Below are 25,132 nucleotides of genomic sequence, written 5' to 3'. Positions count from 1 at the left end.
GGCTGCCTTTCTGGCACGTCGGTAGCAGTGCTCAGCACGGAAAACAAGATCGACGGAAAAAAACAAAACCAAACAACTAAAGACCACATCAGTGGTGAGAGGACTCCTCCTTAAGGACAGCCTTTCGTTGCCTTTACTGTTATACACGCTATTTCAAAACTACCCAAATTTGGGTAGTATCCACCCAGATCGGTCAAAACTGAACCTACCCAACAATGGGTAAACTGTTTGGGTAGTTTTGAAATAGCGTGTAGATTAGCTTCCCAGTCCAGAAGTGACTTTTTTTTGTAAGCATAGTATGAATCCAGTCGACGATGTGCGTGTCGAAGTTCCTTTTCTTCATGGCGTCAACCATAGAAGAATAGTATGCGTTGTCAAAAGCTCCTTCAATATCCAAGAAAGAACAAAGGGCGATTTCTTAAACTGAAAGTGATTTTTCGATTTTAGTTACCAAAGTATGGAAATCAGTAACTGTTGATTTTCCAGATTGATACGCAAACTGAAAATTAGATATTGGATGCGTTAACATTGGGGCCTCATAGCCTAGTCAGTAAAGGCACGGTTTTACCAAGCCGGAGGCGGCGGGTTCGATTCCCGGTTCGGTCGAGGGAATCTTTCGGGTTGGAAATTTTCTCGACTTCCCTGGGCATAGAGTATCATTGTGGTTGCCACACAATATACAAATTCATGCATTGGTATTGGCATCGAAAGCTCTCAATTAATAACTGTAGAAGTGCACACTAAGTTGAGAGCACGCAATATGCTAATATGCCATACGCAATAAGCTTGAAATTGGAATAAGAAGAAGAAGAATGCGTTAACATGTAAGTTGAATTGATGAAGCCATGCAACACCTTTTCCATAGTCTTCAGTAAAATTGATGAGAGACTAATGGGCCTAAATGCTTTTGGCTGCGTTTTATCACGCCTCCTGTTTTTCTGTAATTCTTACCAATCTCCATTTTGATGGAATGTAGTTTAATCTTAAACTCGTCTTATAAATCTTAGTTAGAGACGGAATCAGCATTGCTTCACCGTTTTGAAGTAGTGCCGGCAATATGCCATCCACACCCGCAGATTTAAAAGGCTGAAAAGATCTCACAGCATTCTCCACTCTGGCAATTGTGAAAATTTCATCAGTATACAACTGTAGAACACATTTCACCAACAGAATCAGAATTATCTGATTCCACACATAATACCGAACCTGGAAAATGTGTTTCCATAATTAAATTTAAAGTTTCAGACGGAGATTTGGTAAAACCTCCATCATGACATTTAAGATTACCAAGTTCAATCGTATGGTCTTTCGCAAGAGTTTTCTGTAATCTTGCGACTATAGGAGTACTGTTTATATTTTCACACATTTGAATCCAAGACCGCCTCTTAGATTTCCGTATTTCACTCCACTTCATTGTCCAGTTACAACTTCAATGATACTCTGAAGCTCCCTCCCGTCCCCGCATTTTATGAGTAATCAATTTAATTTTTAATATATAACATGCATTATATAATGTTTATAAATTATATAGTGAAATGCAAAATATGAAAGAAAATAAGCATGAAAATGTTCAAATAACCTAGATTTTAAATGATTACAATTGCATTTTTTAAAATTATTTGTTATCCCTTAATAATTTACTAGGCTTTATACATTTACCTTTTATGTGCCTTAGAATGACACAATGCATCATGGAATTTTTTTTTTAAATATCGATAATATTTTTAGCAATGAATCAATAGACCGAAAAATCTAGGATGTTTGAGCTTTAAACCATATATTTACAAGTATACTAATTAATAAATCAACAACGATTGCATATATTGGATCCCTGTAAGGATAAAGTTATTTTGATATTACCCTGTAATGTAAGGCTATATTAATATAAATTGAAATTATCTCCAATGATGTTATGTTTTTGGAATAAATAAGTATATTCAAAATATTATAAGAACTCTCCACACCATGATCCTCATTGGTGACCCAATTTTAGCTCTTGTACAGCTTCCGAGCATATTCCAGCTCTAAATTATTCTGCATTTATAAATCATGATTTGCCTAAAAAAATTTGATTTAATTAGCATACTCAATGCACTGACTCATATCTAAATTTCCATATTTAAGCCCTGGTGGTGTCCCCATTGATTTATTGATTCTCCAATTTAGTTGCTCCATTTGATACCTACTGGCACACCCTGTGGCACAAACGAACCATATGCGTTTGCTTGAATATTATAATACCGAGTGCAGTCAACCACACAGAATAGAAATCGAAGAAAAATATAACTCTGCGCAGTGGTTCTTTCTAATATGAATTGGCAGCGACAGTGCAGTTAGTAACGCCACCGATTCCAGTGTACATTCAATTCTGTTTTTCCGCGATTTTTTTTTCGCCTCTATTTTTCATCTAATTGTATCCAAATTTAATTCAACATGTTTGAAAAAATCACGCATGATGGCAATATCGAAAAAAAACAATATATTAAAATCGCGTAAAACAGAATTGAGTGTACATATGTGCATTGCATGGAAAACAATTGCGCTGTTACTTTTAGCAATATATAATACATCCTTGACATGGAACGGTGTTCGGCAAGGAGGCAATTCTACCAGAGATTCGCGTGTGTGCCTGCTGCTGCCACCGCAGACCGTTTATACCCGTAAATTTTCATTTGTGGCAGGTATGTTCTGTTTAGTTTATGCTAATAAATAAATTTACTACCCCAAAAACGGTACTTTTGCCCATTATGAAGCAATCTCCTCCACCGTGCGACGTGACAGTAGTGGCAGAGAGTTCAATACGTCCTGTACAATTGCATTCGTTCTTTGCGTTTGTGCATTTGCGACCATCTGAAGGTGAAATAAATTTACTGCCAGAGTGCTACAGTTGCGTCTTTACGTAATAACAATCTTTCCGGTGTACTCGATATTTCACTCTCCGGTCGTTCCGTTTGCTTCTGCCAGTTTTGCTCGGGTAAAGTATGTGGTAAGTTCCTACCGTTGGCAACCACAGGACCTGAGGCGCACACCATCACGGGAGGTCCTCCTTACGCCATATTGCCACCCACCGGCATTTGGCATGCTGTGTAATAGTAACGTTCGCTAGGCTGAGCAGGATTAGCAACCCGATGCTAGGGTAGGACTAGGTAGTTGGATAAGCAATTTATGGGAAATAGCTCAGCGTATTCACAACAAGCAGCAGAATTGCAGCAGTCAGCAACCACCAGCCAGTAGGAGTAGTTCTGCGTACTGATGATAGAAAATTGAATTTATTGTTGAACAAACGATGGGAGTGGTGGTAGTGATGATTCTCATCATCGTCATCATCACCATCATCAACACCGGCATCATCGTCGTGTGTAGGCAGCTCGGAATGATTGTGTTCTGAAGTGAAACCGAACCAAGACGTGCCAGTGGAACAGGCTGCGGTTCCTGTAGCACCTTCAGCACGAACAGGACTTGGAAAGCCCGAGAACACACGGACAAACTCTCGAGGTGATTTGGATAAAATATGTGCGGTTTGGCTCTGACAGACGAAGGTCCTCCTTGCTGGAGAACTCAGCAGGTTGCCGAAGCGCTTGTGAAACTTGCAACCGATTTGAATGGATTTTGTGTAGGTGGATCGTTTTCCTGCTTGTGAAAATGTTGTAGACAAGGTGTTTGCGTTTACAACTGTAATTATTTCTCGGTATGGTTGGATGCATTGCTTTTGTGAATCCGATCAGAACGATATTAACTTTGAACAAGCTTGTAAAAGTGCAACATATTAAATTCTTGTTGCAGAAATGGTGCATATTATTAGACCCGGCTAACCATTGCACAGTGGTCCAGAATGCAGATTTAGGTGGAATGATATGTTTTGAGCCTGAAATTGAAACTTTAGACTAAAAGTCTCTTCTACAAAGTTGTTTCTTATAGTTAGGTCCTCATTTTTATGACAATGAATTCTAGGGTGGTTCCTATTATCATTAAAATCAAAAATCTAACTTTTTTGATTGAGTAAATGAAGGTATAGATTCTTCGACAAAGTTATAGCTGAGCTAATTTCAATCAACTTTGTTGAAAACAACTTTTTGTTATCTCTTATATTGGCCGATTTAGAGCTATTTTCTTGAATTGAGTTAGGGTGGCTCTAAAAAAACAGTTGTTTTGCTCTCGTTTTCTTATTACGAATTTCTCAGCAAAGATGTCTAGAAATAACTTTTTGATCTTAAGAAGGCGCAAATTTTTGCTGCACAAAGCTTGTCAATATCTTTCGCCGATCAAGAGTTATTGACGTTTTTATACTAAAAATATGCACTTTTCAAATGTTAATATCTCTGATTGGGGCAAACAAAAAAAAGTTTTTTTACGGCATTTAAAAGGGCGTATGTTATTCTCAATAATATGAAAAAAAATAAGGTATGTTATTTTTTAAACTCGTAAAAATCAATTGGAATTTATTCATATTTTTTACTATATATGGGTATATCTTTTTTATTAGAAGAGATACAGGCAACAAATATCGCTATAAAACATTTGTCTTAAAGAGTTTTAAAAGTTTTTAGAAGATAACTTTCATGAGAAATTTCAAATAAAAAAGTTAGTGCTAAAAACTGTTTTATCCAGGAGCACCCTAAGTCAACCCCGAAAAATTACTCTAAAATGAGAACGCTAAGAGATAAAAAAAAATTCTGCATTCTGGACCACTGTGCATTGGTGGCATTCCATGCAGATCATAGCTGTTCGATTTGAGGAACTATCCATTCGAGTTGATTCTAAAATCGCTATTGAGAATCTGTTTGTAGGGGAATGATTTTTTTTTTAAATGGAGAAGAGCGATTATCATGATCATAATGTTTTTTTTTTAATTAGTTGCTTCCAAGTTAGTGTTTTACGACTTCGTCAATTATTTTCTTCTCTCAATGCGAGGTAAACATGAGCTTTTGGAATCAACACCATCTATTAGAGTATTGTTTTCTTAACATTGGTGTTCAGAAAACCAATGCCATCCCGATATGGCACTGCATATTTCGGATTTCCCTCACAACGTGGCTATACAGTGCAAATGATCTTTCAATACATGCTGTAAGTCTCAACACTATGTGGTCAAAGATTAGCTCTTCAGTCTTGGAATGGATCGAAAAGATTATATGTAATCTTTGTCCAACGTTTCGGTCCATGTGGGATCATTTTCAAGGGCCTGAGAATTTTCGTTTCGTAGTGGAGGTCAAATAGCATACAACTGTTTTTTTTTATAAACACAAGTTCTAGTGAGTAAGTATACTGCCCATAAAAGCATAACTATTCTACGTGGTTTTTCACCACTTTTAAGATAAATGCATGACAAAATTCTTAAAATTTTGTATGAATGACTTAAAAAATACCTCATTCTGGTTAATATACGTTCTGAAATATTGTCACTCTTGTAGAAAAACATCTGGAGAATCAATTAAAAATGATTTCATACATCACCAGACTGTGCAGATTATGCATTTTAGTCAATTTTACCCCTATTACCTTATTTTCGATATTTTTTAAAAAGACAGTAGTCAGTGATAAGAAAACCTGTCCAATGATAGTCCTTCTTGAAGAAAAACACCTTAGGGATCCAAAAAATTACGTTTTAGATACATCGAAAGGTAAGCTGCTGTATGGAGCCATTTTTTTCCTAATTATCCCCTATTTATGAAGTTAATAAGTAGTGTTACACGGTTATACGCGTAAGTGGCTGTCATACTATACCCTCGTGTACTGTATTACTGTAAAACTGAATGAGGAATCGAATGGTGATGGTTTCATCTTGGTAAAATTTCAATAAATTTCTCATTTTACCCAATTCCCCCTCTTACTGAAGAAAACAAACTTTCTCATTTTGTGCTCACATCAGCTTTTTACGCATTATCCCATTTAATTTAATAAATCAAGTAGTATTCGAATTCATCCAGGTAATGTTGAATACTCGTTTATTATGTCATTGTAAATATGTTTAAAGCATCAAAAATGCTTGTCTCATCTTTCGTAGACTTTAGATTATTAAACATTTTGCCCAATTCTCCCCTTTTATTGAAGAAAAAAATAAAATCATACGATTATACGCCACATTCTTATTTAACCCTCAAGAACTGTCCTACTGAAAACATCTAATGGTGATAACCCATCTTAAGTGAACCTCACATACCGTAGAAATATCATTCAACAACTTTATTTTTTACATAAAATTTATTTTATCATAAGTTACACAATCCGTGTTTCGTGTTTAAGGAAACAAACAACAATCAGTCAACGTTACAAATATCAGCTTCTTTCCAATTCAGTTCATTTTCAACTAATCCTAGTAGGTAATTCTTTCCAGAGTATGTTCCTTACCGCTTATCTTTTTACCTCTATCCCTCCAAAAGATCATTTTTATGAATTGGTAAATAGAAAATACAAAGATATTGGATTTGATGAAAAATAATGAAAAATACTAACCCTGCTGATCAAATCTATTCTGTTTACGATGCGTGCAACGTGAAATCATATATTTATGCCTTACTCAAGGTTGAGACATGACAGTTTATCTTTTTTACAGTGATAGGGTTAGGATACAGGAAGTTGATATAAAACTCGATTTCTTTCCATATAAATTTTCTTAAATCATAAGATCAAAGTACTTGTTTATACACCAAACTTATAATTAGTAACATCTCTAATACTTATTCTTCATCGTCGCTGTCACTACAGTTATCATATTCCTCAGAATCGTCATCATTGTTACAAGGTTCGCATTGAGGATTCATGAAATATTCTCTCATTTTTTGACTGAATGTTCCGTCAGAAGATTTTCTTCGTTTAGAACTGTGCGCCATAGCCAATGTTCCGATCTTAGGGTCTGAACGAGCCAATGCAGACTTCATAAAATCTGACAAATTGGCCTCTAGAGAAGTTTTGCGAGCAAGATGGGGACGAATATGTTTATAATTTTTGTGCCAAGATTCACCAGCTTGTTCATTCACAAAACTCTAGGGAAATGGCTTTAAAATAAACGAAATTATCTTGTTTATAATGCATAGATTAGTCACCAATGATCTTCCCAACTTATCCACATATTCTGCTAAATGTTTGTATTAATGAACACATGTAGGTAGCACAACTAAAATGTTCAGCTTTTTAAGCCAACTTTTCCAGCGTTGTGCTGTAAAGTAGCTACAAGCAGAAGCTAGCAAAATAGTGTTGGAGAGCGTTTACTCAACTTTTTCACAACCATTATTCAATTTGTCAGTCGCACTGAATAACAGCAGCCAATAAACGCTAATGTCACTATTATTTATTTATTTGTTGTTTCATCTTCGATAAAAAAAAATCGTACAGACTACTTTACCTAATGTTCTTAATCCTATTTTTAAAAGTACTATTGCTAATCACAAAATCGAAATCCTCGTTAGTATCGTTAAAAGCTCGCCGACAAGCGTCGAATGGATTGTTGAAACCGTAACCAGTCCGGTGAGCCGGCACAGCGACAAGTTGTGAGCAGGGGTGTAGTGAGGCGGTGGCGAAAGTGGCCCCCGCCAGGGGTGCCATGCCACAGGGGCGCCGAAATCCAAGATTTTATAGGTGCAAACTTTTCCACAAATTCATTTAATTCACTTTCAAAAATTGATAGTACATATATTAACAAAAAATATTTCTGCTTTGCCTATGGTTTCGCATACCATTCAGCTTCGAACACTCTTATTCTCTAGGCTCGGTCTGGCTGTGAGAGGGAAACGGCGAGCGATGCTATGTGACGAACTGAGAGAAGGTTTTTGCTTCCTTGAACGAAAAGCCTTCCTTCGCAGTGAGCAACATATGGTGCTATGTAAAGCACCACACAGTATTTTAGTTAGCAAGCGCACACCTCGGCGCACACGAAGTCGAGCTTTTTGAGATTTCATTTTTAATACTCGGCACATAACGTTGGTTGTCGATAGCTGTACGCCATGAATTCGTCGACCCACAGTGAAAAACGCATCCACGACGACAGTGTGCGATTAGTAAGCGTGATTAACGGTGAATTCAGTGAAAATGGGACCAACAAATTATCCGGTTGTGCGAGTCGTAAATTGAAAAACGAAAGAGAAAAAAAGTAGAAGGGTCTGTGCCTAGGGGCACGAACGGAAGCTTGACGTAGAACCGCTAGTGGACGGAATAAATGTGAACATTTACTTCTTTTAATTGATCAATCATCAATTATCTTAACTCTTTCCGTTTTTTATTTGTAAGCGTATCAAATTTGTAGTATTTATTTCAAAGAGAAAGTTGATGAAGAGAATCCAAGGGACCGTCAACTTGAGTATTTTCGATATGACTTTAAAAGGTGTATTTTGATTTTTCGTTATTTATGAATTTTTTAGTTTTGTGCATTTTGGTATTAAAGGGTATTCAATTCACCCCTCACAGGATTTCCTTCCGAATTATATGAATAGAGCGGGATGGAAAGTATCATTTGTGCACATCGAATTCGATTTTTAAGTCTGTGTTAGGGAATACGCTGTTTTCAGACATTCGGTGATAATTTTGATCACCATTGCAACAGTTGGACATTTGGTATTTTTCAATAGTGACCTATTGACAATTATCTAAGTGTTCATTTTAGCATATTGGTAGATAAATTTCCAATCGTTTGGCTTGTTAAGAATTAAAATCTATTTGCTATTGGTCGAAACCTGACCTCTTTTCGTAATGCTGTGCATTTTGGTTTTTTGAAATTGCGTGGATTCTATAGATCCTGTGGAGATCTATCAAGCCCTAGTGTTGTGTTGGTAGAGGGAAAAATGTAAACTTTGTGGGAGACGATATCATAGCACTCGAAAGCAATTTTGTGAAATATGAAGTAAAACAAATCCTAGCTAGTTCTGTATGATAATTTTGTTTGATTTTATTTATTTGTAAAGTCGCCGGGAAATACCAGTTGGCGATTTGTTTTTTATGATAACTCCTTACTTAGAAGCAGGCAAAAACTCACAAACAGGCTGGTTTTTCATGGTATAGAGTGTGATAATTCAACAATCAATAAATTATCTCAACATTTAGTGGCAAACCATTCATAAATTTTGATAACATACAAAAAATTCTATAATCCAGATTAAATTTCATATGTAAGCGCCGATTAAAACAATCTTTTCGACGTCACTACAAGAGTGATTGATTAAACGAAAGAAACGAATCGTGCGGAATGCAAGCCGAGGAAAAACTAATTGCACCAATTTATTCAGGCCTACCATTCCACACCTTCTATAGACAGGTTGAGCCTTGATTGCGGGAACTGATGACCTTGATTAATGTCCAAATAATACTCTTTAACAAATTTTTGGTGGCCCTGAAAAGGACCGTTATGTAGTGATGGTTGAGTAATTCTGAGCTGGGTGTTCAACACGGATGAGGCTGTCGAGCTGTATGTCGTTTGGAGCGAGGGTGACACGCTTGGCATAAAGGGTGATACGGTCAAAATTTGGTCAATATCAACTTGACGTATTTCTTTCAATTTTGCATTTAAAAAACCTGAACACCCCTCATTTTGAAGGTGTGTGTGTGTAGAATGTTGCTCCTATTTTGATTTTGGAATTCACTCTTCAGTTGTCAAAATGCCGTCCAAGCAAGAAGAGCAGCGTATCAAAATTTTGCTCGCGCATCGCGAAAATCCGAGCTACTCGCACGCAAAGTTGGCAAAATCGCTAAAAGTTGCCAAATCAACCGTTACAAATGTAATTAAAGTGTTTGGGGAACGTTTGTCGACAGCCAGGAAGTCTGGATCGGGGGGAAATCGAAAACCGGAAGCCGCTGAGACGACAAAGAGAGTTGCCGGTAGTTTCAAGCGAAACCCTAACCTCTCTCTCCGAGATGCCGCAAATAAGCTGGGTGTATCGTCTACAACCGTGCATCGAGCCAAAAAACGAGCCGGACTATCGACTTACAAGAAGGTAGTGACTCCAAATCGCGATGATAAACAAAATACGACGGCCAAAGCGCGATCCCGGAGGCTGTACACGACGATGCTGACGAAGTTTGACTGCGTGGTAATGGACGACGAAACCTACGTCAAAGCCGACTACAAGCAGCTTCCGGGACAGGAGTTTTATACGGCAAAAGGAAGGGGAAAGGTAGCAGATGTTTTCAAGCACATGAAACTGTCAAAGTTCGCAAAGAAATATCTGTTTTGGCAAGCCATCTGTACCTGTGGCTTGAAAAGCAGCGTTTTCATAGCTTCCGGGACTGTCAACCAAGAAATTTACGTGAAAGAGTGTTTGAATAAACGTCTGCTGCCTTTCCTGAAGAAACACGGTTGTTCCGTACTGTTTTGGCCGGATTTGGCATCTTGCCATTACGGTAAAAAGGCCATGGAGTGGTATGCCGCCAACAACGTGCAGGTGGTTCCCAAGGACAAGAACCCTCCCAACACGCCAGAGCTCCGCCCAATTGAGAAATACTGGGCTATTGTCAAGCGGAACCTAAAGAAGACCAAAAAAACTGCTAAGGGCGAGCAGCAGTTCAAGGCAAACTGGCTTTCTGCGGCGAAGAAGGTGGACAAGGTGGCTGTACAAAATCTGATGGCAGGGGTCAAGCGTAAGGCCCGGCAATTCGGATTTGGAAAAGCGGAAGCCTAACTGAATATTTTTCCTGAATTTTGTACTAATTGAACTTGAAAAAGAAATTTAATTTGATTTTTTAAATAAACGATTTCACCGATTTACACGCGTTTTCCCTTGACCAAATTTTGACCGTATCACCCTTTAGATGACCGACCCGCAGCGACTCACGAAGAGCTACTGATTCCGATCCATAGCATAGCGGTGCAGCTTCTTCCTCCTTTGATGGTTGCTTATGTGGGCTCTGCAGCTCGCTGCTTGCAGGCCGCCTTTCGTTGTTACTGGAGAACAATTTTCAACGCCACACGCCGAAAGCACTGCTACTGCTGCTACTAATTTCGACGACCGAACACCACCACACAGTGGTGTGGTCGTTGGGAGCGTGTGGTTCTGAGTATGGCGATGAGTGTGCAAAATATTACGCAATTCCATCCTCCCCATTCGCACGCGCCCGAGGATCGAAGGCGAATGCCACTTCGACTTGTTTCGTCTACTTACTACTCTCTGACGACTGTGCTGGGGAAGCAGCATATGCATGTGGATGTGTGGTGTGTGGTGTGTGGTGTGTGGTGATGTGTGGTGGATTTGTTAGTTGATTCGACGCTTTTGAACAATGCTGGAAATTTACCAGTTTTTCAATAGTTTCTTTTTGAAAATCAACATTCGAAAGCATTTGTATCGATGCGTAGCCATATTTCTGAACGATTGGTGATAAAATGATTGAAATTGGACCAGGGGCAGCTGAGTTATTAACGTTCAAAATCTTTCTTAATTTGTTACATGTTCCATTTTCGGTTTTCACAAAGTGTACCCCCATATAGAAATCAAAGACGTAGTCCTACGTCAAAAAAAGAACCAGAATGAGGTATTTTTTAAGTCATTTATACAAAATTTTAAGAAATTTGAGTAAAATGCTCCAAAAATTCCAATTTTCCTTATTCTGCACAGGACGAAACTATTTCCACTGGATTTCTGAGACTTTGCCCCATAAGAATGATTATATTTACAAAGGTTAAATCAGCGCTGATCAGATATAATGAATTTTGCTCCTTTTATGTCGATTTTTTCCCACTGTGCAATGGTTTCCTGATCGGTGTGGTCTATGATATCAGCCTGACTTCCCTAGAATTGGAAAACATGATTTTTTTTTTAAATTAGTGGGAATTATTTTCCATGATGTCACTGGTGTTTCAATAATTTCATTTTTATTCCAATCACGGCCCCCCACTAAATACCAAACGAAAATTCTGGCTGCACCACTGCATGGACCCAAAATAAGAGACACCTAGGGACATCAACCCTATATGCCGCTTGGTCAGCATCTAGTTTGGTATCATCCATCCAGTCAATTAGCCAGGGTAAAAAGGTAAATGAATCATTAAGCAATGACGATGTTCCTTAATAAGTAAAAAAAATCTCCAGTAAAAATGCACAAATGCACAAAATGATTTACTGAACATTTCATCTGATTTCATGGTACTTATTAACCTTTCTACAGCAGCTTTTCCGATGATATATGGTACAATTATACTTCAAAATGGTGCAAAGCGGTGCATACTAAGGAGCATTTTCAAATGCTTAATGTACAATTTTCTCTATTTTAGGGAGCGTACTTTAAATATTTACTGAGCATTTTAAGATTTTTAATGTATTTTGATCAATCATTTAAGGAGCAACCCGATCTATTTTAAGGAGATTTTTTTTACTTATTAAGGATAATTTCATCTGTTTTATTGAGCAAAAGTAAGGCTGCCATTAGCCAGCCAGGTCGGTAAAAGCAAATAGCGAAGAAAGATGAAGATGATTCGGCAATGTTTGAGACGAATGGAGTTTTAATGTTGATTGGAATTTCATTCTGAGCACTTGTTAATGTTGTCAGAGACCACAAGTGGTGAACAAATTGCGATATAATTACTGTTTCACTCAGAACAGGCACAACTTTTCGCAGCACACTACGCACATCTGCTGTATTATTGAATATGTACATCAGCCCGTAAATATATCCTGGCACCATCTGGACCGACTTACTCGAAAGCTCAACCGACAAGAAGGCAGTTGTTCTCTCTCTCGCTCTTACTCTCGGCTTGCTTATGGAAAACCGATATTGATTGATGTTTCACTATGGTTCTGCAATCATGTCGTAGGAAGGAAGCAGGCTTCTGATGTGTTCCTCCCACCATTCTTCCACGAAAATGCGAACACCGTTCCACATGCACACCCGCACCGCCAATAGGACTCCGGCATCAACAGATCCAGGAAAACGGGGAAAAATGGTATTTGGAAGCAAATTTGTTTCAGGATTTATGACTTATGGTTCCACCTGGCCGGGCCCTTCCTTCTCCCTACTCGAACTGAACCAACAAGCAGTCAGGTGGGCGCCACCACCACACACCATCGCCGGTGGTCGTGGCAGTGTGGGTGTACGGCCACGACTAGGACGACCTACATGTGCGCATGTTGGCGTAATATTGGCAAAGGTCTTTGGATTTATGAGCAAACTGCCATCGACCGTGAAGCCGTCCTCATCGTCTGTAACAACCTCGATTGTTTTCATCGGTTGGTGGTGGTGGCAGAAGCCAACATATGGAAAACCGCCAAGCTGTCAATCATTAGCCGAAAGGGTGTTGAATAAATTATGCCCCGGTGTAAAGGCTTATCCAGCGGGAGCCGGGAAGGATTTGGTACGCGGAAAGGTGGTTCCGTTGATATCGATTTTCCGATCGCTTAGGGGTTGGGGGGTTTTTTTTGATCGAAATTACTTGCCGAATACATTTCTAAAAACTCACCATTTCACAGCGCTTGCATTTTTCGGTTGACTTTTGAGCATCGTTCCGACTCTCCGTCAATACTCTCACAGCCAGCAGAAGCTCCTTGGAAATGTTGTACAACTGTTTGTGCTCTGAAACGAAGAACAAAAAACAACATTGAAACCTTCGTCGAATCCTGCTCTGACATCGCACGCGGAACTGTTCGATTTGCGAACGATACCGACCGATGGGAAAAGTGTAATAAAAGAAAAGTTAAATACATTACATTTAATGTCTTCATACGAGTAGGAGATAGTGTCGCGGGAGGTTATTGCGAAGAGTGTGTCGTACTATGGCTGTCTCCCCTCCCATTCACCTTCGAGCCAGTGATCCGGAAAGGAAAACATTTTCTCAGCTGCTGCCAATAGCGAATAGCGAACAGTGCATGAAGCGAATTTGTTGGGCTGCCAGGAAGGACCAGGGCACCCCAGATGGGAAAGTTTTGATGCAAGTTTGGAAAGAGGTACAACTACGCCGTGGGAAGAGCTTCGGGAAAGAACAACATAAAGTGACAATTTAATGGATACAGCTTAAGTTTGTACGGTTACGGGTTCCTAGAGAATAATGAATTGAAAGGTTTTTTTTTTTCCTATTTCGCTGCAAAGTTGGTGACGATGAAGTTAATCGGATGCATATCGATGTAAATCGCAAAGTTCTGTCTTGCTTTGCGTTTGCTGTAGTCATGCAACTTGTGGTTCATAGCTTCCCGATCGACAGTAACAAATTTAAACCCATTTCAACATCCTTCTTCCGGATATACCGTCTGCCTCTCTGCGCGAAACACCAGAAAAGAAAAAGCTTATTCAAAAACCGTAGGAACGGGAAGCAAACACAAGAAAACTAATTTCCTCCTTTGTCCAACAGTCTTTTGGTTTGCATGTTCAGCTCGGTTGCTTCCCAGTTTTGGCACCTCCACAGAACCAGGGCAGGGTGAATGTGAGTTGAGATTGGATCGGAACAACGACTAAGTTAAAAAGCCACTTTCGGCTTCTGGCTTGTACCAAAAGGTACAATGGCAGGCACGGTGCTGGTGGTGCATTGGGATGGGAAAACTTTCAATCTGTAAAAGCTCATCTGTGTCTATATTTCTGAACCAAGTGCAACATGGCAGCGCACACCGGGAGCCAAGAGTGGTTTTCCAGTGCATGGTGTGGTGCAAACTATACAACAATGTTGTACAACTACGATGACGACGAGTGAACGCTTCGGTGAAATGTTATTCATGAATTAAATTACAATTAAAATTTCCAGCAACATCATCACCATCATCATCGGTGTTGTCGTCATCATCAGTATAAACATCGGATTCGAGTGAGCTGCGGGTAGAGGGAACGAGCACGGATACAAGTTTGAAAAGGTTTAACACTGATTTTGCTGGTGTTATTGGCTAGTGTAGGTTCGAACACCAGGCAATATGATTAAACATTAAATATATTAGACATTAAATAAATCTCAAGATTCTAGGTTTGATGAAAATAATAATTATCGTTCCTCGTGAACTTGGGAAATAATCAAGCCTCTATCATGTTGATGCATTTTTTACAATTTTATTTACTTAGACTATTTAAAAGCCTAATCTAGGGATAATTCCAACGGAACACTAAGGAAAATTCAAAGGCAGCTCTGCGGAGAATCGCTTGGAAATTCAGAGGATCTCTATTTTAATGGAGTTTCATTTCATTTTCATTTTAAAGCACAGAAGGAGGTCATAGGGCCAGTTCTCCAGTGAAACATCATTGTCCATGCTGTACAAGGGTACAGGTAAAGATTTTTTTTTCCGTCGATCTTGTTTTCCGTGCTGAGTACCAATGCTACCGACGCCAGGGTGGCAGCTCTCGCACCTGGACCCTACTTATCGACCCATCAACTCATGAACCGGGGACCAACACGGAAGGCGTGATCAGAGATGTTATGCCTCAGAACATCCCGGCGGCGCAGACTTGGGGTAATCACGCTTACCACTACACCACCGGTATGATATGGTTTACATATCTTACCTTACCGAAAACATACTGAAGCACAACAGTCCTAATTCTCACCTCAAATATATCCTTTCCAAAACCTCACTTATTCGTAAGAGCGTGATCAAATATGGCGTTCACTGTTGACATTGCCTGTAATTAACAAATATACTAAATAGGAAGATTTATTAAACAACTTGTTGCCTCCCTCAGCGGACCCCCTGCATTCTTACTCTTTTGTTAATCTACTTAATGTTATTAGACTGTCCGTTTTTTTTATTTATGTTCATTTGATGATTATGATATCTCATTAGCCAATTTTAATGAATATATGAAAACTCTAATCTACCTATTCAATCAAAATCCATGCTTTATTTGTGCTTGTAATCTAAAATTTAACGTGTTTCAAGTGCTTTTGACTTTGACCTATATTTATTGTATCTTAGTTCGTCGCAGGTGACCCCTTCAAGTTACTAAAATGTTTCACGTTGAAGTTAGTTTCCTAGCTGATTTTTAAATTATAAAGGGTATATGCTCCCACGCTTCCGGCATAGTGGCACCACGAAAATACGTATGGGTATGTTACATTAGAAGCACGCCAGTGGAAATCCAGAGCTAAAGTTCAAACATTTATCCCAAATTAAAATGAAGCACTTGGAGAAATGGCTCTAATGTTGGCCTATGGATCTAAGATTGGGCCCATCGCTAAAAATCTGCTATTTATCAATTTTATCTAGATGAACGTATCATTGGGACGGTACTAAGGGATATTTTTGGTCGCTATTGAAAATGTAGTCAATTGCTGAACTTATGCATGGGCCCAAATTAGGGGCGTTTAGGCCGACATTACATCCACTTCCCTTATAAGATTAGTTACAATACCATGTACAATAATAATGTTTAACATTGTTCCCTGAGTAAAACCTCAATGAAAACAACAATGAAAGCTTATCACGCAAATAGAAGGAGCCAGTGATGGAAAAGTTCACAAAAACACTCTATGACTCGCAAACTTTTCCCTTGGTGAACTTCGTGAAATATTGCGAACTTTTCCAACACTGGAAGGAGCACCGTTGGGCACTTTCTGAAATATTTCAATAGTATAATTCCCTTGCAAACCCAAATAAATCGATCTGCGTAAAATAAATAAAATAAGAGTGATTTGCGACAAACCCGCAAGTATCGCACCCAATGTCAGTGCCTATTACTTACCTTACCAATCAGGCTAAGGCCTTGTTGTCCTCTGCTGTCCGAAGAAGTCGTCTCCACTCTACTCGATCCATGGCCACAGTTCGCCAACCTCGTAGTCTGCGAAGGGTCCGCAGGTCACCTTCTACTTGGTCGATCCACCTTGCCCGCTGCGCGCCTCTTCTTCTTGTTCCTGTTGGGTCGCTTTCTAGAACAATTTTCACTGGGTCGTCGTGCGGCATTCTTACGACGTGCCCAGCCCACCGTAGTCGCCCAATTTTTGCAATGTGGACGATGGATGGTTCTCCCAGCAGCTGGTGCAATTCGTGGTTCATTCGCCTCCTCCACGTTCCGTCATCTATCTGCACTCCACCGTAGATGGTACGCAACACCTTCCGTTCGAAAACACCAAGAGCGCGTTGGTCCTCCACGAGCATAGTCCAGGTCTCGTGGCCGTAAAGGACCACCGGTCTAATCAGCGTCTTGTAGACAGTCAACTTCGTGCGGCGGCGAATTTTATTCGACCGGAGCGTCCTCCGGAGTCCAAAGTAGGCACGATTCCCTGCCATAATGCGTCTTTGAATTTCTCTGCTGGTATCATTTTCGGCGGTCACCAGTGAGCCCAAATACACGAACTCATCGACCACCTCGATTTCGTCACCGTCAATCTGAACTCGGGGTGGGAGGCTAACATTGTCTTCCCTAGAACCTCTTGCTTTCATGTATTTTGTCTTTGATGCGTTGATGGCAAGTCCAATCCGTCTAGCTTCAGCCTTCAGTCTGATGTACGTTTCCGCCATCATCTCAAAGTTCCGTGCCATAATGTCAATGTCATCGGCGAAACCAAGGAGCTGGATGGACTTCCTGAATATCGTGCCACTCGTATCTATCCCAGCTCTTCTGATCACACCTTGTAACGCGATGTTGAACAGCAGACACAGCCATCACTCTGCCGTAACCCCCTTCGAGATTCAAAGGGACTCGAGAGTGTCCCCGATACTCGAACAACGCACATCACTCGATCCATCGTCGCCTTGACCAATCGCATCAGTTTATCCGGAAATCCGTACTCGTGCATAATCTGCCATAGCTGATCTCGATCGATTGTGTCGTATGCGGATTTGAAATCGATGAACAAATGATGTGTGGGCACGTTGTATTCGCGGCATTTCTGCAGAACCTGCCGAATCGCGAAAATTTGGTCCGTGGTAGCGCGGGCACCCATGAATCCCGCCTGGTATTGCCCCACGAACTCTCTTGCAAATGGTGACAGACGGCGGCATAGAATTTGGGAGAGTACCTTGTAGGCGGCGCTCAGCAGTGTGATCGCGCGGTAGTTGCAGCAATCCAACTTGTCGCCCTTTTTGTAGATTGGGCATACGACACCTTCCATCCACTCCTCCGGTAATATCTCCTCCTCCCAAATCTTGGCAATTACCCAGTGCAGCGCTCTAGCCAGTGCTTCACCACCGTATTTCAATAGCTCACTTGGTAGTTGATCTACACCAGTTGCTTTGTTGTTCTTCAGCCGACCGATCTCCTCCTCAACTTCTTGAAGATCAGGGGCCGGTAGCCTGTCGTCTTCTGCGCGTGCTCCAAGGTCTGTTGCCGTGCCACCTTCGTTTTCTGCTGCTTCACCGTTGAGGTGCTCGTCATAGTACTGCTTCCACCTCTCAATCACCTCACACTCGTTCGTGAGAAGGTTACCGTCCAAGTCCTTGCACATATCGGCTTGCGGCACGTAGCCTTTGCGCGAACTATTTAGCTTCTCGTAGAACTTCCGTGTGTCGTTTACGCGGTACAGATTTTCCATCGCCTCGCGATCTCGGTCTTCTTGTTGACGCTTCTTCCTTCGGAAAACCGAGTTTTGTCTGTTCCGCGCTTGTCTGTATCGCTCCACATTCAATCTCGTGCGGTGTTGCAGCATTCTCGCCCGTGCTGCATTCTTCTCCTCTACTAACAGTTTGCATTTGCCGTCAAACCAGTCATTTCTTCGGTCCGGGATTGCAGTACCTAGTGCCGCTGCAGCAGTACTATCTATGGCTGAACGGATGTCCCTCCAGTCATCTTCAAGAGAAGCTGCGCCAAGCTGCTCTTCCGTGGGTAGTGCAACTTCCAGCTGCTGCGCGTAGTCCTGGGCAACTCCGGTGTCCCGTAGTTGCTCAATGTTGGGTCGTGGCGTTCGACTTCGACGTGTGTTATGCACCGTCGAGAGTTTTGAGCGCATGCATACTGCAACTAGGTAGTGGTCCGAATCTATGTTCGCACTGCGGTACGTGCGGACGTTGATAATGTCGGAGAAGAATTTCCCGTCGATTAGAACGTGATCGATTTGGTTTTCTGTGTGTTGGTCAGGTGATCTCCAGGTGGCTTTGTGGATATCCTTGCGGGGGAAAAAGGTACTTCGAACTAGCATACCCCGGGAGGCTGCAAAGTTCACGCATCGTTGGCCGTTGTCGTTCGATACGGCATGCAGGCTGTTTGGCCCGATTGCTGGTCTATACATTGCCTCCCGTCCTACCTGAGCGTTCATGTCGCCGATGACGATTTTGACGTCCCGTTGCGAACAGCCGTCGTACACCTGCTCCAGCTGCGCATAGAACGCTTCTTTCTCGTCGTCGGGTCTCCCTTCGTGTGGGCAGTGCACGTTGATGATACTGTAGTTGAAGAAACGGCCCTTAATCCTCAACTTGCACATCCTCGCGTTGATCGGCTGCCAACCAATCACGCGTTGGCGCATCTTACCCAGCACTACAAAGCCGGTTCCCAGCCCGTTGGTGGTGCCACAGCTCTGGTAGAAAGTAGCCGCTCGATGCCCGCTTTTCCATACCTTTTGTCCCGTCCAGCAAAGTTCCTGCTGCGACTTCGAAGTTGCGTGGTTGAAGTTCGTCATAGATTAACCTATCGCAACCCGGGAAGCCGAGCGATTTGCATTTCCATGTTCCGAGTTTCCAATCGTAGTCCTTATTTCGTCGCGTAGGTCTGTGCCGATTGTTCCGATCCGTATTTCTTTCTTCGGTATTTGCAACTTTGTTTTTTTTTTCCAGGGCGGCTTGTTGCGCCTGCCCCAACCCCCTGTCTTGCCGGGGGACCATCGTGCACAGCTCTGTTTAGAGTCCCACGCTGGCACTAGGACGGTGATCAGCCGCTCCTAACATGGAGAACAGACGCCGTTTTGAGCCACACCTCCATGGTGAGCAGACGCTCAGGTTTGGTGAAGCATTTCCTCTATCACCGTACTATGGTAACCGCGCCAGTGTTCGCGTCGCACCTCTTCACTTTGCTATTGCCGGACTGGTAACATTGCCCAGGCTACGCCAACCAGCTGTGTCCATGTTTCAGCTGGTAGTCTTTTGTTATCATATGACTCGAGGAGGCGTGAAGTAGGAACTTGTGAGGACCAGGGCTAGGTATTCCGCTCCTTCCAGGTTGTCAACTCACCATTTTGTAGCCCGTCAGTGCCTATACGTAAGCGTACTACAACGCGGCTCTCAAACAAAGGAGTAACAAGTGTAATACTATCACTGCTAGACTAGATCTTTGGTTCTCTCATGCAGTGGTTCATCAGAGAGGGGAACCTTAGTATCTCCATCGCCTGCCTATGGCGCCATTCTATCATGACATGAACCAGCAACGCCGGCCCTCTCCAACACTCTACTATAAAGTATGACATTAAGCCCGCCCACCAACAGCAAGGTGCAAAAACTAGCCAAGGGGAGGGATAGAGAATTCCAATGGAGTTTGAACTACATTTCAAGGGTAATAATAATGCAAATTAAAAGATAGTTATGAGGAGTATTCAGCTGAATGCTATTTGAGAAATATTCTAAAAGAATTTGAAGTGAAATTTTGACAGAAATCAAAGAATTTCCAGAGATTTTTTGTCTGAGGAATTCTAAGGTCAATTTCAAGAAAATATTTAGAACTGTTTCAATATAATGCCAAGATGTATTCCATGGAAATTTCGAGAGGAATTCCAAAGGAATTATGAGGAGAACTTCAAGTGCAACGTAAAGATTGCTTCCAAACCGGTTCTGAAATTAATTCCAAATCCGGTGCACTGATTTCATTTGATTTTACGTAGAATTCAAATGTAGTTTGGTTTCTCTTATTGAGAAAAAAAAACTGCAGTGAATCCTATGGAGTACTCTAAGTTAGTTCTGCGAATAATTGCAAGATATTCCAGAAGAGCACAGTGCCTTATAGTTTTTGGCACTACGTGATTTTTCTATTCTCTGCATTCTATAAAATGCATCGAATGCTTAATGGAACTATGCCTTTACTCGACCATGCCATAGACATCAACAATGACTCATTTTTTTTTCAAATGTACCGCATAAAACTTTATTACTAAATTACGTCACGAGAGGCTTTTTAGTAGAGTACGTTAGCTTCACTAACATTACTCACCCCTCCTCGTATAGTTCTACCTTAAATAATTTATTGTGTCTTGTTCGTATCTGAAGGACTGTATTAACGAAGCGTAACGGTATTTTTGGATGATCCATGTATAAAAAATATGTTTTAAGAACACATCCACGTATGACAAATTATGTATGCTGATGAGCTTTTGCCATGAATATATTTTTTATCGATAGTTATATTCAAAATTCAAAATAGGTCCCTCTTGACCCGGTATGTGGGGAAAGTTAGACCTAATTCGCATTTAATGAATATTATTTTTCGAAATGTCTAATGTTGAATTTTGGTTTTGGTGCGAATGTGCAGGGATGCCAACAGATGATTACTGTATGTACAGTTAATCATTATTGTATTGTAGATTGCACAAGCACATAATGCTGAACTTTACAGTATACTTGCCCCGGTGAACCTTATTTTTTATACTGAAAACTTTTCCTGGTGTGTCTAAAATTCCAGCTGATATTGTCCTGAAACCCATTCCTCGTCGGAATCTTTCAAAATTCTTATCACAAATATCCAAAATTCCAGTTGGGATCATCCTCTGTTGGAGTTCTTTAAAATACCCATTGTGTTTGCCCTTAATCGCAGTCGAAATGGACTGGAATCTCAATTGGGATTATCCGGTCGGAAATAGGATATCCAAAAACCTGGCCGGAATCGTCCAGAATCCTAGTAAGGAATGTTTGAAATGCCAATTGGAATGGTACAACCTAGTTCCTCTGGAGCATTCCAGTGGAGATCTTTATGAATCGTTGTCAGGATTGTTTAGATCCATATCGAAATTCGATACTGGCAGAAGAAGTAAGTTGAGCTAGATGTAATCGGCTGAAATTAAATATAAACAAGTATTTTTATTATACCCACGAAAGATTTCGTACAATCTGATGTCTTCCTGTTTAATTATTCCGAGAATTTGGCCCATTGTCACAAGTACTTCCACTACACGCAATAGGCGAATATTTACTAATGAATGAAATAGAATGGTGGCTGGGACTCCGGTAAACAAGCAATTGTAAAACAAGATCTCGGCACTTCAGATTACCGAGGTCAGCAAAAATATTGCTTGCGTTGGTGCACCGCATCCAGTGAATTTTGTCAAAAAATGAAGCAAGCCGAATTGTCAGTTTGCAGTAGTGCTGAATCAGTGTTTAAATATATGTTTTGCTGAATTCTCAGTAAATTAGAATTATTCCGTGCTCGCTCGCTTATATATCTATTGCCGAGCTCGATAATTATTTTTATGCGTAGAGGAAATGGCTCTAATGTTTGCCTATGGATCTAAAATTGGACCCATCGCTAAAAATCTGCTATTTATCGATTTTATCTAGATGAACGCGTCATTGGGACGGTACTTATGGATATTTTTGGTCGTTATTGAAAATTTAGTCGATTGCTGACCCAAATGGACCCAAATTAGGGGCATTTAGGCCGACATTACATCCACTTCCCCTATATATTCCTAACACGAATGCCACACACTAATGTGGTAAAGTGTCACAAATAAATAATAATAATATTAATTGCCGTACACCGATTGAAAGTGAAAATGTGTCTCAATTGCCAGTGATGAGTTTCCTTGGAGTTGGAAACAGTCTATTTTGAATTGATGAAGACAAGGAAATATGTTGGAAAAAATTTATTGAATGAATTGCCTTCAACCAAGCGGTTAGAATACTAGCAACACTGCCATTGATATGAACGGAATTCCAATTACCTGAAATCTTCGCTTTACAATAGGTAGGGGAAGTTGCTTATTCATCAAAATATGAACCAATTCAGAATACAGGCAATTCAGCCAATGCGTCTTCTTCCCTTCAATTGCATATATTTGCAGAATTTTGATGATTTCTCCGTTTAAAAAGTAAAGTGTTAATTTTACTTGCTATGTTCATTTTACCCCCACTTCCCCTACTGGAACTCAATAAAATAATGAACTCAAAATATGTTTTAAATTATATACTACTAATCTGGGTACTGCTGAAAACTTCTTAAAACATTTCCCAAGTAGCAAATTCGTTTGCTCCTTTTCAGTAGAATCCCTTCAAATACTCTGAGACAGAAGTGCTCATCTGAGGCATCAAAACTGTGCTGAGGTTTAAGCTTTCTTTACCGAGACGATTGGTTTCTCCCGTTGAGCTTACAATCAATAATGTGTTGAGAAAAAGTCCGGTTAATTTCTATGAAATGACAATACTAGACGATAGATCAGAAGAGCATCTACATCTGTGTCTTCTGAATGTTTGGCTCCCATTTGACAGTTCACAGCTCCCAGTTGACAAGCATATACAATGAGTCCACTGTATACAGCTACTAACACCTCAGATCTCTGAAGAAAATAATGTAGACCAGTGTAATCTCCGCTAAAGGTGCCTTCAAATGGGAGGCACGATGCAGGAAATAGAGCAGAAAAAATAACTTTTCTAGGATGTCGTCTGGAACAGCAGCAGTAGCATCAGCAACCAACCGGCAGTGAGCAAAGCAGAGTAGCATAACGAGGTGGATTGTAGGTGGATGTAGTCTACAAGAAGTAGTATTTTATGGAACCTGAGGCCTTTTGCGATGCGATGCAATATACCTACAGTTGGGAGCCGTTCGTTTCCCGTCGTGTAGTCTGCACAGGGAAATCGAGTAAATGCAGTGCGGAAATGAGAAACAACCTATTTGCATATTATAATGAAAATTGAAATCAATATAATTATTTTTTTCATTATTACGTTTGCAGATCGCAGCGCTATTTTTTTTAGGTATAGGGAAGCATATATCCTCTTTGATAGTGTTTTAATCTGTCGCTATTTTTCTTCATACATGCATTGAAAGTTCAAGCGTGATACAAAGTAGCTCTGATCTATTGAATTGCATTCAGACTGATAGATAGCATCGCTTAAAATAAATCAAACGATAACTTGTGTTAAACTCAATTTCCGCTATCCGTTTTCCATACTAAATTCAATTGTCAACCGGCATATCAAATTGAACCATCATGACTATCAGATGCATCCGCTATCGGTACTTCGAAAATCATTCCGTCGATAGCCTCTTCGTCCGTCAATCACTTTTTGGTCGCACTTTAACCAGAAGACAGCCTTTTCATCAACCATCGTCGTCTATGGCTCTCGATAGACGACTGGTACACAATGGGGGTAAGATATTGACCTACACTAGCCGGCAACCGAGTAATCGGATGTCCGTTGCTATAGGGAAGCTCTCGTACGACTATCCGTAAGAGAACACTTCCGGCGAGCCAGCCAGTGGCCGCCCGGAGATGGAAATTAAATTTCACAGTCTGACGAACTTACCTGAACCGGTGCTGCCACCAAGTGCTTTCAGCTTGGACTTGAGCTCGAGCGTTAAAAATTGAAGGGTCCTCAGTGGATCGAAACGGAATAAATTAATACCGGTTTCCAGCTCCGATGACTTGCAAATCGGAACTCGTTGGCTTGATGTCGGTGGAACCAGTGTGGCAGCCGAGGGTCGTCGGGGTTGCGGCGGAACGGCCACAATCGAACTGGTTGGCCGAATGGACAACGACGAAGCCGACGACGACGATGACGATGACGACACAGCTGGAGTTAAAGTTGGTCCTGGTGGGATGATGGGCGATGAAATAGGATCCGGTGCGTTCTGGGTTGTGGGTTGACGATAAAAAAAAGAATAATATTGGATTTGAGCGTGATTTCCAGGTTTACTAAGAATCTTATTTCCATTTAAAGCTGGTGGAAGGATGACATCGGTTCGTGATACAGGCATACCTCGATTTTTCGTATGCTTTTCCGCCACCCCAAAGGAGACATTCTTCAACATTTCTTTTGAGTTGTGATTTGTGGGAAATCGAGGAATTCCTGTCACTAAAATTGAATGATGCCCAAGAACATTATATCAACTTTAAGCTTTAATTCTCTGCCGGCTATTTCCTAAAGCACCTTTTTCTTATCATCTCTTTCCAGGTACTACAAAATCACATCTTCTGTGGGATACTTTATCCGTTATCCAAACTCCCACTCGCATGAAGATGATGCTTCTATGGTAAAAGAAAAAAGCAGCTATCAAAGGTAACGTCAGAAGCATCCCTTATCTGTTTCCTTATCATTTTCAAAGCTTGTTAGTGTGTGTGTGTGTGTGCGCGCGTTCGTGTTTGTGAGTTAGTGGACGTTTGTCTTGCCTTGTCACT

The 25,132-nt window shown here is 40.8% G+C and overlaps 2 protein-coding genes across 4 annotated transcripts in view; both read right to left on the bottom strand.

The window, feature by feature from the left end:
* LOC135703430 (regulator of nonsense transcripts 3B-like) overlaps window positions 1–25,132 on the bottom strand; it is a 406,370-nt gene that overhangs the window by 351,044 nt on the left and 30,194 nt on the right. The window lies entirely within an intron of this gene.
* LOC135703418 (beclin-1-like protein B) overlaps window positions 1–25,132 on the bottom strand; it is a 145,945-nt gene that overhangs the window by 108,209 nt on the left and 12,604 nt on the right. For all 3 annotated transcript variants that reach the window (XM_065224636.1, XM_065224635.1, XM_065224634.1), the window contains exons 4-5: window positions 24,261–24,585; window positions 13,373–13,485 (exon numbers count right to left, since the gene is read on the bottom strand). In XM_065224636.1, the coding sequence (XP_065080708.1) occupies window positions 13,373–13,485; window positions 24,261–24,585 (438 nt within the window). The remainder of the gene's footprint in view (window positions 1–13,372; window positions 13,486–24,260; window positions 24,586–25,132) is intronic.

Source organism: Ochlerotatus camptorhynchus, unplaced genomic scaffold, assembly GCF_037179485.1.
Source record: "Ochlerotatus camptorhynchus isolate MF236.1 unplaced genomic scaffold, CSIRO-AGI_Acam_v1.1 ptg000213l, whole genome shotgun sequence".
NCBI classification, from domain to species: domain Eukaryota; kingdom Metazoa; phylum Arthropoda; class Insecta; order Diptera; family Culicidae; genus Ochlerotatus; species Ochlerotatus camptorhynchus.
The sequence above is the reverse complement of the archived record's forward strand: the minus strand, read 5'-3'. Positions and strand labels throughout refer to the sequence as shown.